Below are 13,638 nucleotides of genomic sequence, written 5' to 3' on the forward strand. Positions count from 1 at the left end.
AAAATGAGTTATTCAATTCAACTTTAAGATAATGATTTTCGAATGTTTTGTATACGGACATTTAATTCAATGAATATTTAATTTAAGAGCTACCAAAATGTTGGTTACATGAATTGTTTCAACAAAATTATGGATTAGACCTCAAAATTATTATGTACCACGTGTTTGAAACATGGGACAATAATCTTTTTCCTTCTTTATTATCGTAAACATCATTAATTGACATGTGTAGTTTATAAAAATTTAAAACAAAACATATTATTATTGGGACAAAGAAACATTAAATCACTGCCTCTGTGGTGGTGAGGCTGTAAAATTTAGTGTTGGGATAAGAATTGGAGTTGTGTCGGGTGGGGCAAAGCACCGACGGATTAAGATGAAACTTTTTAAAATAATGAAGTATTTTAAACATGCCTCATATACAAGTTTAGAAATTAGGACAGTAAAATTGAGACAATGATTTGCTGTATTAAAGTATGTCCTAAAATATGTTTCAAATTAATTATATTATGTTATATCAGTTAAAAATTAAATATTATTGACTTTGTTAATTTTTACTTTATTGTGATTGGTTAGAGATAGATTTCATGACAGGTTTGTGGACAGATTTGGGGACAATACATTTTATTCTTAAAATTAGAGTCTATATAATTTTATGTAGCTAAAAGTTACTATAAACCATATAAATAATAAAAGATGAGATAAATATAAATTATAGATAAATTTAAATAAAATAAAACTACCTTAATTTTAAATAAGATAATATTATATAATTCAAATATTATATTATATTAATGTAAGTTAACATTTTCAATTTATGATTGGGACTTGTCCTTGACATTTCATAGATCCTCTGTGAGAAATAAAATGAATATCCTTATTTATTATAAGAAAATAAATAAAATTCATATATGGATCTTTAAAAGATCATGATAATTCAACCTAAATCATGAGAGAAAATGAGCATTCATTATTTAGAAAAAGAATTTTATTGTACACAATAATTTATACTAATGTTTCAAAAAAATATCATAGAAATCCTGAGATTATGTGATATATTTTATTTTCTAGCTCCTTTGTTATTGTTACGTATTGGGGATTTGAATTTAATATTTTTTATTTTTGGTACATTTTTAACGAACGTTGAATATCTCATATTTAGTCTTGATCTCTCAATTTATTTTTATCAATTATGATCATATAATATAATAAATAGCAAATATTGAACATACTCATATACTATAATAAGTAATAAATACAAAAAAGACATGTTTTGAAAGCGTGAGACTTTTTTATCCGAATAAAAAACACTAGGAAACCTTATTGAATGTCTACATGTAGGATTTAGTTGGGAAAATATACCACTTATTTGAAATTAAAAAAAATATGTTGGAGGACAAATGCACTTCTTTCTTCCGTTTGAATTATTTTTATAAATTACTCATCCTCTCCATTATTTTATATTTTAATTTTTTAATGTTATTCTAATTGTTTTGAAATTTTTAAGATATAATATAAATTTTATCCTTTAGATTATTTCCTTCTTTATTTTTCTCTTTTTTCACCCTCTATTTTTCTATTTTTGATTTAATTTTGAATATGATAAAATCATTTTAATCAAATTATATTCAACCTTTACTTTAATTATTAACTTTTTCTTAAATATTAGTTATATGCAACTTTAAATATCATTTTTTTTTGGAAGTAAACAATTTGTTAGAATGATCCACGTTTTCCTTGTTTTTATGGATGAAGATGTTCCATCAATTCATTATTAGGATGAAGATCTGTTGTTCCTAATTATGTCCTCAACCATGTCTTTGACCAATCACAATGAAGTAAAATTGATAAAATTATAAATGTTTAATTTTTTTAACTGACATGATATAATGTGATTGGTCTGAGGCAGAGTTTGGGGGAAGTAAATCCTTGTCCATCATTATTACTGCCCCATCTTTGTCTTACGAATCAAATGGTGCCAAATAAACTAAAGGTTAAACGTGGAACCCACGAGTGATAAGTGCACATGAAAATCGATGCAGTTGTAAGGATGTAGTTCAAATACCATTTTTTTTTGGAGATCTAATATGCTTGGTTGATGTTGAATTCATTTCCAGCTATCAAATGAGATATTTATGTGCCTAAATCAGCATATTTTAAGATTATTGGAGTCTAGGTACAAAATAGAAAACAATTGGTCATATGGGTATCATTTGAGGGGGAATGTTCATAAAGTTTAAAATCTAGATCAAATACTTATTTTAGTTCTCATATTTTTTTATTTTACTAGTTTAGTCTGTCAAAAAAGAAAAGACTTAAAAGATCCATAAAAAGTTCAAATGTAGGTCAAAAAAATTAGTCCTTTTTAGTATGTTTTACAACACTTGACATATATTAATTTGACTCCAAAAAGGACTAATTTGACATACATTTAAAAAAATTGAAGACTATTTTAGGTCTTTTTTAGTACTAAATTGGTAAGGTCGAAAAATATGAAAAACTAAAATGAGTATTTATTCTAAAATCTATGTAATGTTACTGTAAAAAATTTATATTGTCAACACATTATCCACTATTAATTTGTTTTACTTTTGGTCGAGAGTCAACCGTGTTATAATTAATGGTAGATTTATTGATATTGTAAGAATAGTTACACTAAATACATATTAAATCGATGTTGATATTTATATATGTAGTTTAGATATTCCATCATGTTAATTGTCATTTTTGGTATATATCTTTGTTTAATATTTTATTTGTTAGCACAAAATAGTGGAAAATGAAAAACCACGAAAGAGAATTGATATATGAGAAAAATATAGTAATTTCATGTAAATCAACACAATTATTATATTCTTAATAGATGTGTTTTTGCAATGAAAAAGATAAAAAAGAATGAATGTAATATCAACTGAAATAAAGGAGTGAAGATTGGAAAAATTCACATAATCATGCACCCTAATGTGAATCTATGTGTAATCCTTAATTATGATTTCAATATCATCAATAGTAATGTCAAAACACAATTGTTTAAGGTTATGACATATAATTTTAGTTCATTTATCTATGTTGTGTTACTTATTTGTCACAAGCTCAATGTTTTAAAAAATGTTAAAATTCAAATAAATTATGATATAATATAATTTAATATCTCAAAAGTTTATAATGTGATTTTTCCAAATTTATATAACATATCAAATTTTTTGTTTCCATTCTTTAAGTATTTTTTATTATTTTCTTAATATTTAGTTTTACACTTTTATGGAGTTACTTATTATTGTTTATAAAATGCTGAGCAAGTGAGTTTTGTCATTACAAATCATAAGCAACAGACAATATATTTACTTCACGGCCCACTTATCATTGATGCCTCGGATATAAATGGACTACAAAAATTTATTGTATATATTATTAGTTTAAAGATTTATACACTAATTCATGTATATTGTAAAAAGATAATCATAAATAAAAACAAATTATCAATGATAAATTAAAAGATAGATCCATTTATACCCATTTTAAGTTACATTAATTATATTCAATTTCAGACATTCATTTTCTTAGATCCAATAGACCAAATGAGTAAGTGTAATAATTGACGAGAGAGAAAAAAAGAAATCTTAATTATGATTGACTATTAGTGTAACTTAAAATTGGTGTAAATAGATATCTCCTCGATAAACTAATAATGTATAAAAAAATTACACTATTAATACATATATTTTTTTCTCAAATAATATATTCAGATACAAATTCTCTCATACATTCCAATCAAAATTTCCTACAAGTCATTAATTGAGAGAAATAAGAACACTTAATATAGATCATTAAATCTTGATTGAATGGTTAAAATTAAAAGATATATGTAATGATTATCATATGATCGATAACTCACTTTTAATCATACGATCTACGATTAGTTGTAAGACTCAAATTTATTTATTTTCACAATTTTTATATAAGAACATTTTTATATCAAATGATTAAGGTGAATACATTTTTATATAAAAACTGTCCAAAATAATAAATCTTATCTTCCAATAATTATAAATGATTACAATTAAAAAGTTAGTTATATGTATCCAACCAAAATTTTGTACAAATAAATAACATTAGATTAGTTGTGTAGGCGAGTTATTACAAAGATTCGTAAATAAATAGTAGTAATAATTAATTATTAAGTTGTTAAAGAAATAGTGTTGTTATAAACCTAAACCCTAAATCCCACCATTCTCTCTCATCCACGTTCTCTCAAACAAACTCTCTCTTCTGAAAGAAAGGGTTTCTATATTTCGGTAACAACATCTTCTCTCTCATTCTTCAATTCACAACTTCAATCGGATCCTCTCTTTCTCAGATCCACCATTTCTCTCTCTTTCTCAGGTTAGGTTTCTCTATTTACTTTCTCAATTAATTAATTAATTATTCAAATATGTTATTTATATTCATTTCACTAACTATTATCTTCAATTGAAGCAAATCAATATGTTGAGCGGTGTTATAAGGCACAACAAGGTACTTACATTCATATACATGTCATTTAATTGATTAATTAATTAATCGATTAATTTATCCATTGATCTGATTCTCAATTTTGAAATGACAGAATATTCTTCGCTCTGGTAGTTTCAGAGCATTGTCTTCATCTTCTAATGTGATGACTGTGCGAGATGCTCTGAATTCGGCTATTGATGAAGAAATGTCTGCTGATCCTAAAGTTTTGTTGATTGGTGAAGAGGTTGGTGAGTATCAAGGTGCTTATAAGATTTCCAAAGGGCTTCTTGACAAGTATGGTCCTCAAAGGGTTCTTGATACTCCGATTACCGAAGCTGGATTTGCTGGTATTGGAGTTGGTGCTGCTTACTATGGTCTTAAGCCTGTTGTTGAGTTTATGACTTTTAACTTCTCCATGCAGGTTAATCACTATCTTTTATTTTATTTACATCCATTGTAATCGTCATCAATAGACGATGAATGAATGCTATATGAGACTGAATGTTGGGGGATAAAATGTTAACAAGAGAATAGATAAGAGTCGGGAATATTGTGTCGGATGAGTGCATACTAGACGATGTAAGATAGAAATAAATGCACTAGTAAGAAAGTTGGAGTAGCTTCTATCATAGAAAATATGGTAGAATCGCGCCTTAGGTGACTTGAACATGTGTGGAGGATATTGGTAGAATCCTCGTAAGGAGATTCGATCAAATGGAAGCCATTACAATTCCTAGTGGGATAACCACAAGGAAGAAGGGCTTTAGAGATCATGCTTTGTCAATGAACGTGATTTATGATACAGATACACCAAGAAAAACGGTTGGGGAAATGATAAAGAAGGGCTTAGAAGGTCTATGCTTTGTCAATTAATGTGATTTATGATAGAGCATTATGGCATCGTTCGATCCATGTAGCCGATCTCACATAGTGGGATAAAGACTTGGTTGTTGTTGTTGTATTCTAATCTTCATGAATCATCATCATTGCTTCACTATATTTTAACTCGTGTTGTAGGCAATAGATCACATCATTAATTCTGCTGCAAAATCAAACTACATGTCTGCTGGTCAAATTTCTGTACCTATTGTATTCAGAGGGCCCAATGGTGCTGCTGCTGGTGTTGGTGCTCAACACTCCCAAGTAAGGTTCTCCTCACTTTCTTCTCCTATGTAAAATATTCTTTAGATATTTGTTTGCATTCCCTCTTTAATTTACTCAGATTATAATGTCATTATTGATCATAAAGTAGAGTAGGTTTTGTTACTTTCTGTATTCACTTCGATTTTTATGCAGTGTTATGCTGCCTGGTATGCTTCTTGCCCTGGGTTGAAGGTCTTGACACCATATTCAGCTGAAGATGCTCGTGGCTTGCTTAAAGCTGCTATAAGGGACCCTGACCCTGTTGTTTTCCTTGAAAACGAGCTGTTGTAAGTTGTGCTATTTGATTAGTACATTAAAATGAATAGTTTATACTTTTCAACATCATTTCTTGTTTAAAAACTATCTAATTCAATGAGTTATGTCCTCTAGATACGGTGAGTCATTCCCTGTTTCAGCCGAAGTTCTCGATTCCAGTTTCACCCTTCCCATAGGAAAAGCTAAGGTGAAAAATTATTTATAGTATTAGACATATGTTACTTATGATTCTTCAAGCCACACTTATATCGAATAATTCATTCTTATTCAATCCCTGTTTGCTTAATGCATTAAACCTATAACAGATTGAGAAAGAAGGAAAAGATGTGACTATTACAGCCTTCTCAAAAATGGTTGGCTATGCTCTCAAGGTTTGTTTATCTTGCTTTTAAATATTAAATAGCTAATATTTGAGAATTCCCGTGTTATGGGGTGTTTTATGTTTTTTTAAATTCAGATTCAATATCCAAAGAAGAGAGAACATTTATGAATAACTCTTATGCTTTATTTTAGGCTGCGGAGATACTGGCAAAGGAAGGAATCAATGCGGAGGTAAGCCTTGGGATACAAATAGTTAGAATGACCACACCCCCACACATCTCTATTTTGGTTATAACGGTGAATGATGATCTTGTCCCCATAGGTTATAAATTTGCGTTCAATCAGGCCGCTTGATAGATCCACAATCAATGCTTCTGTCAGGAAAACCAACAGACTGGTTACAGTTGAAGAAGGGTTTCCGCAGCATGGCATCGGCGCTGAAATCTGGTTTGTCCCTTTATGTTGCTAATTGCATTTTTTTGTATATTGCTGCTTAGCTCATGGAAATCATGTAAGTTTATACACTACTCTTGAACAGCGCATCTGTGGTTGAGGAGAGTTTTGGTTATCTTGATGCACCTGTTGAGAGAATTGCTGGAGCTGATGTTCCTACACCTTATGCAGCCAATCTGGAGAGATTGGCTTTCCCCCAGGTAATGCCTTCTTAAATAGTAACGCTTTTTCTTGTGAATTTCTCAAACTGTTTAGCAGACTTGTTTTTCTAATCTACACATAGATCCAAAAATGCATCCATATTTTAAATGGGTATAATAGCGCCCTCAGATGATGGCTCCGTGTGACAACAGTTTTGTATCAGATTGATAAAAAAAATGCTAATTTGTTGAAGAATTTTGATACATGAGTGAAGATCATTCAAACTTGTTTGCTTACTAGTATATGTGGATGTACAGGTTGAAGATATTGTCCGTGCTGCAAAGAGAGCATGCCACAGATCTGGGAAAGCGGCTGCAACTGCTTGATTTTTCTGAAATTTTTAATGTCCTGAATTTCCGCCATAAAACAGCATAATGAAATTGCAATCACGAAATGCTGGTTTTACTCATGGATTAGGCTTTGTTTAAAAGATTCTGATGTGCATAATGCTCTGTCTGAATTTTCATCAGTTACAGATGCTATACATTTTTTCCCTTCTCAGCACATCTGAGAGGAACTTGATGTTTAATAATATATTGGATAACATTGACACACGGCCTCCAAGTTATGTGTTTTTCTTGGGTGTGTACTGAGCAACTAAGTTAACTTTCTGAATAATTATCGAGTTCCTTTCTCTTTCCAGAGAACCACTTGCAGCAAGGTCTATTTTGTTGTTTAGAGATGTTGGTATCTTTTTTTATCGGCTAGAGATCCAATTGACACTTGCAGCAAGATCTATTTTTTTGTTTAGAGATGTTGGTCTTGAGTGTCAATTGGATCCAAGAAACTACAGAACATTAGAGTGAAACGTTATGTTTGTCATGTACACTATTAGCTGTTAGATTTTTCTGAAATGCTTGGTAGAAAAAAAATCGACTTTTAGACTCGTTGTTTATAGTGTTTGGCATAATAGCCCAAAGCTTATGAGTTAGAAGCTGAAGCTTAAGAGTCGATAAGCTAGCTAGTTGAATCAAAGTGCAACTTATTATTTGACAATGAGCTTAATCCAACCATACTGAGCGTGACCGGGAATTTTTAAAGCACGACGACGAATAAGCCATTTATGGCCACGATTGTTAAGCTGGTTTATGTTTTACATCAGATGAATGTAAAAGATGTTGCTCGATTGTGTAAGTTGTTGAATATAATTCTTTGCTGTTTAGGCGATTACACAAGATGCAAATTGTTGCTGTTACAAGTCTCTGATACACTTACAATTTTATTGTTCTTGTGTTGGAGTATTCTTGTGAATTTTTCATTGTTGTTTTACCATTGTTATTCTTAACATTAAGAAACAATGCATGCACATTGTATAAGAAAAAGTACTCGTTTTGGGAAGCCTCAACTCTAGGATTTGAAGGTGTGTACCTTCATTATCTTAACTTATTAATAGAAGTACCATTCATAATTATGGACAAGAAATGTTATCTGAATTCATTCTTCAAATGTGACTTCTTAAATAGTAACGCTTTTTCTTGTGAATTTCTCAAACTGTTTAGCAGACTTGTTTTTCTAATCTACACATAGATCCAAAAATGCATCCATATTTTAAATGGGTATAATAGCGCCCTCAGATGATGGCTCCGTGTGACAACAGTTTTGTATCAGATTGATAAAAAAAATGCTAATTTGTTGAAGAATTTTGATACATGAGTGAAGATCATTCAAACTTGTTTGCTTACTAGTATATGTGGATGTACAGGTTGAAGATATTGTCCGTGCTGCAAAGAGAGCATGCCACAGATCTGGGAAAGCGGCTGCAACTGCTTGATTTTTCTGAAATTTTTAATGTCCTGAATTTCCGCCATAAAACAGCATAATGAAATTGCAATCACGAAATGCTGGTTTTACTCATGGATTAGGCTTTGTTTAAAAGATTCTGATGTGCATAATGCTCTGTCTGAATTTTCATCAGTTACAGATGCTATACATTTTTTCCCTTCTCAGCACATCTGAGAGGAACTTGATGTTTAATAATATATTGGATAACATTGACACACGGCCTCCAAGTTATGTGTTTTTCTTGGGTGTGTACTGAGCAACTAAGTTAACTTTCTGAATAATTATCGAGTTCCTTTCTCTTTCCAGAGAACCACTTGCAGCAAGGTCTATTTTGTTGTTTAGAGATGTTGGTATCTTTTTTTATCGGCTAGAGATCCAATTGACACTTGCAGCAAGATCTATTTTTTTGTTTAGAGATGTTGGTCTTGAGTGTCAATTGGATCCAAGAAACTACAGAACATTAGAGTGAAACGTTATGTTTGTCATGTACACTATTAGCTGTTAGATTTTTCTGAAATGCTTGGTAGAAAAAAAATCGACTTTTAGACTCGTTGTTTATAGTGTTTGGCATAATAGCCCAAAGCTTATGAGTTAGAAGCTGAAGCTTAAGAGTCGATAAGCTAGCTAGTTGAATCAAAGTGCAACTTATTATTTGACAATGAGCTTAATCCAACCATACTGAGCGTGACCGGGAATTTTTAAAGCACGACGACGAATAAGCCATTTATGGCCACGATTGTTAAGCTGGTTTATGTTTTACATCAGATGAATGTAAAAGATGTTGCTCGATTGTGTAAGTTGTTGAATATAATTCTTTGCTGTTTAGGCGATTACACAAGATGCAAATTGTTGCTGTTACAAGTCTCTGATACACTTACAATTTTATTGTTCTTGTGTTGGAGTATTCTTGTGAATTTTTCATTGTTGTTTTACCATTGTTATTCTTAACATTAAGAAACAATGCATGCACATTGTATAAGAAAAAGTACTCGTTTTGGGAAGCCTCAACTCTAGGATTTGAAGGTGTGTACCTTCATTATCTTAACTTATTAATAGAAGTACCATTCATAATTATGGACAAGAAATGTTATCTGAATTCATTCTTCAAATGTGAGAAATTGCAGTTATTTAGATTGTTACCTCCATCACTAGTACTGTCATTTATGTGACTCCTACTAGGCACCTTACTCTAGTGAATCATTTCTCTTAGCTTACCTCTTATCAGAAACTATGCATAAATTGAACAGTGGATTCATTAGCATTCTAGCATTATACTAACAGAAATGAATTACCTGTTGCAATAAGGAAAACCTTTTGTTGCAATAAGCAAAATTAACTCTTTTCTACTGGTGAAGAATAAAGGAAATGCAGATAATATAACACAGATAACCATAGAAAATGTACACTGTATATACATTAGAATTTCAAGCTTACAAGTATTGTCAATGAACAACAACTAAACCTTATTCTCACTAAGTGGAGCTGGCTATTCCTGAATCAAATGATGTCATTGTGATTTTGATTGTGGTTGCTCTTACCGACATTGTGATGGCCATTATGGTGTGCTTTTGTTTGTGACCAAGTTTTTTATTTTGAATGCAATGTTCTCAGATGCGATCTGAAGCAGTCTGATGCGACCCTGGTGTGTTCAAGTGCAATTCGTTCATCAAAATTACACACTAGTAAACCTGAAAGTAGAGAGAATAATAATCCAGTATGCTCCCTGCAAATATATATATTTATATAGAATCACATATTTACTAGCATACAAAGGGCTTGATGAAACTCATTCACAATTACACTAGTAAAATTGAACGATATAAAGATATGCATCATTCAACATTGAATATTATGTAGATAAATACAATTTACAACTGGAAACCAAAATTGAAAAACAAGTTAGAAGAAAACTTATGTAAAACAAAGATTTCCATTTTGCAAAAAGCATTTTCAGAACTTACAAGGTCTGTAAATCAGTTTCTAAAGAAGGATCAATATGATCACATTCAACAGAGAAATTCAAAAAGCCCCTAGAGGAATCAATTCCTTCAAGTTGGTCTATCTCATCATCACTCATATATTCCCTCAGTTTCTCCCTATAAATCCCCAACTGATCTTCCAACAAGCTCTTCTGAGACTCATGCTGCATAATAGCCCACCTCAACTCTTCAATCACTTCCTGATCATACTCCTGCTTCTGCTCCACCATTCTCCGGAACTGATTCGCATGAATCTCGATCGAACTCTTCTCATTCTGCAGCCTAAGAATCATAGCCATGGCCTCCTCTGCCGCAGAAGAGGCTGCCACCCTCTCATTTTCAATCTCAGCACACGCAGCATGACACCTCTGCCGCTCGATCTTCACCAATCTCCTCAGCGTCATTACATCCAACACCTCATCTTCAATACAATCATCTTTCTCTTTCTCTTCAACCCCATCATCCAAACCATTATAACCCTTATTCTTCACCCCAGAACTTGATTTCAAACCCTCTTTCCCCAAAGTTTCAACCTTTGAACCTTCCGAATCGAAAGGGAATCTGGGTGTGCCTGTTCCAAATTCATAGAGAAACTGTAACAACTCATGGGTACTCCAACGAGAATGGAGAATTTTAAAAGAGAAAACGAAGATCAATAGAAGCCCGATAATGTTGAAGAGTATGGGAAAAGAACCACCGAGGAGAACGAATCCGCAACTAACCTCGCTGGCATGGGTGATAAACTTGAAGGTAGAACCAAGATCCATGAAAGAGAGAGAAAAATTAAGAAACTTTTGGTATAACGAAAGAACAAGCAATAAACAAAAACGACCCAGAGTCTGCATCTGAGGCTACCCCAATTCTCACACTACCCCAAATCTTAGGCTTCAAAAAATCAATCATTCAATCATACCCAAGTGCAAAAAAAATGGATTTTTAACATATAGGAATGAAATTAAGGGCTATTTGTTAATTGGGTGAGGAAAAGTGAAATTGTAGATGCAGCAATTTTGTTGTGTTTGAATTTCACAGTATGATATTAGTGTTGGATGTTGAAAATGGTGAATTTTGTATTTGTTTGTGAAGATGAAAAGGGGAATGAGATATGAGAAAGAGAGGAAGAAATAGAGGATGAGAGAATGGGTTATGAGCATATAACTCAAGCCATTTCATAGAGATATGAGACTGTGATATAAGTACACTTCGGCTTTACAATATTAAACATTAATAATCATTTTCATTAATGTTTATATGCTTTTAAAACTATATCTATTTTCAATATTCACACCCCATTAAATGTCACATCTTTATCAAAATATATGGTGCAAAAAAATTGGCAATAGAATTGAAAATTTCATGTTTGGAATTCCACTTAGAGTTGGAATCACAATTGCATGGCCGGTTTCATAGAATTAATTTATAACTAATAGAGATAGTACATTTGCTTGTAGTAACCTATTTATTGATATGATTTTATCTTTTTTATAGTGTTTTTCAATTAATTATCTAATATTTAGGATACTCTGAATGATTTATTGGCTCAACGCATATATCATTTTACATGTCATTGGTTTTCTAACTTTTTTTTTGTATCACATACACATAAAAATGTTTCATAAAATATTTATTTGCAAAAGGGATGATGTTAAACAAATATTTTTAAGATATTGATGAAGAAAGTTACAAAGCTTTTGTATCGAAAAAGATGTGATTAATAACGTTTTTGTTAAATTTAGATTTTTAAAATTAACTTAATCAAATTATATGTCTAAAATAATATCATTAGAAGGCAAGTTAACCCAAATTAAAATTCATTATTTGGTCAAATGACATAAGATTCAGTGCCATCTCAGCCACACAGAGAAAGAATTCTTTTGAGGTTGGATCCTATCAACAAAGCTTCTAAAGTAATTACAAACGTATAATACAAAATATATCTTTCTAGTTGGAAATTGGAATATGCATCAATTTTGCAAATGGGTAGCGTAGAAAATAAATAAAGATCTAGTTTACTAGCTCTTTTAACATTGTTTAAGAGAGTATTTTGTATATGAAAAAAAAAAGGAAAACAACACTACAGTCTAACAAAAGCTAGTTGAAATCATATAAGTACACCCAAAACAAGAAAAAAATATAATTGAATTTGACTATTTTATCTTTAAGATATAATAAGATGACATTTTTACCTCTATGTGTAAATGCAAAAGTAACCATTTGTCTCTTCAGTAAATAGAGAGGATCCTAACTCATGTAAGGCACACCTTGAGCCACGTTGGACCTACCTCCATGTACAATACTTAAACTCATATCTATTGCAATATATGCTTTTCTGATTGTATAAATAAATGGTGTTCTTTTTCAATCCTAAAGTCATGTAAAAATGTGGAGGAATACAAATTTACCATTTTGAATGAAATATTTCTTCTAGTGGCACCAACCAATTATAATAACAACCCAAGCCTTGACTCCACTACATTGAGTGGAATAAAGATCTTTTTCTATTAACGGAGAAACAAATACATAACTTTACATGTATTTTTAATGGCAAAAATGTTATTTCATTGCATATAAAAAGATAAAAATGTCTTATCATATTATTGTTTCTTTTATTTTTTATAGTATTTGCCTCTCCAATAATGGAGATGATCTTTACTTCATCAAGTGGTACCAACAAATTAGTTTTACTAAATTCCAGTGGCTCACTTGACTAATGATCTTTACTTTTGTTGCATATTACTTTATTTCAACTTAAGAATAAAGATCTTCTCCATTAATGGAGAGACAAGTACTACAAAAAACAAAAAAAAAATAATATAATAAGATATTTTTATCCTTTTATATACAATTGAATAACACTTTTGTCATTGAAAACACATGTAAAATCAAATATGTCGTTTCATTAATGGAGATGATTGATTAAACTCTCTTGATATCTTCTTTATGTTAACATAGGAGTTTAAGCCTTTCAAATAGCCTTTATAATCAACAC

General features: G+C 30.9%; 2 protein-coding genes across 3 annotated transcripts; one reads left to right on the plus strand and one right to left on the minus strand.

Annotated features, from left to right (window-relative positions):
- Positions 4,213-7,524, plus strand: LOC109330207 (pyruvate dehydrogenase E1 component subunit beta-1, mitochondrial-like). The gene is made up of 11 exons (XM_019564290.1): positions 4,213-4,383; positions 4,477-4,515; positions 4,607-4,915; positions 5,512-5,637; positions 5,791-5,924; positions 6,028-6,100; positions 6,219-6,284; positions 6,427-6,465; positions 6,557-6,681; positions 6,773-6,887; positions 7,146-7,524. The coding sequence occupies exons 2-11, from the start codon at positions 4,486-4,488 to the stop codon at positions 7,212-7,214; spliced, it is 1,086 nt and encodes a 361-aa protein (XP_019419835.1). The 5' UTR covers positions 4,213-4,383; positions 4,477-4,485; the 3' UTR covers positions 7,215-7,524.
- LOC109329754 (myosin-binding protein 2-like) lies at positions 10,476-11,832 on the minus strand. 2 transcript variants are annotated; one of them, XM_019563545.1, is made up of 2 exons: positions 11,172-11,832; positions 10,476-11,141 (listed from the first exon to the last, which is right to left on the minus strand). In XM_019563545.1, the coding sequence occupies exons 1-2, from the start codon at positions 11,492-11,494 to the stop codon at positions 10,628-10,630; spliced, it is 837 nt and encodes a 278-aa protein (XP_019419090.1). In that variant the 5' UTR covers positions 11,495-11,832; the 3' UTR covers positions 10,476-10,627. The 2 variants fall into 2 exon arrangements, with proteins under 2 accessions (XP_019419090.1, XP_019419089.1); XM_019563544.1 differs by having other exon boundaries at positions 10,476-11,832.

This window comes from Lupinus angustifolius, chromosome LG16 (assembly GCF_001865875.1).
Source record: "Lupinus angustifolius cultivar Tanjil chromosome LG16, LupAngTanjil_v1.0, whole genome shotgun sequence".
NCBI classification, from domain to species: domain Eukaryota; kingdom Viridiplantae; phylum Streptophyta; class Magnoliopsida; order Fabales; family Fabaceae; genus Lupinus; species Lupinus angustifolius.

What these genes read in the sequence shown, in the direction of transcription:
- LOC109330207 (XM_019564290.1), top strand. Translation starts at nt 4,486, where the DNA reads ATGTTGAGCGGTGTTATAAGGCACAACAAG. An exon ending in TTGGTGCTCAACACTCCCAA is followed by an intron (nt 5,638 to 5,790) that starts GTAAGGTTCTCC and finishes ATTTTTATGCAG; the next exon opens with TGTTATGCTGCCTGGTATGC. An exon ending in GGCATCGGCGCTGAAATCTG is followed by an intron (nt 6,682 to 6,772) that starts GTTTGTCCCTTT and finishes ACTCTTGAACAG; the next exon opens with CGCATCTGTGGTTGAGGAGA.
- LOC109329754 (XM_019563544.1), bottom strand. Translation starts at nt 11,494, where the DNA reads ATGCAGACTCTGGGTCGTTTTTGTTTATTGCTTGTTCTTTCGTTATAC.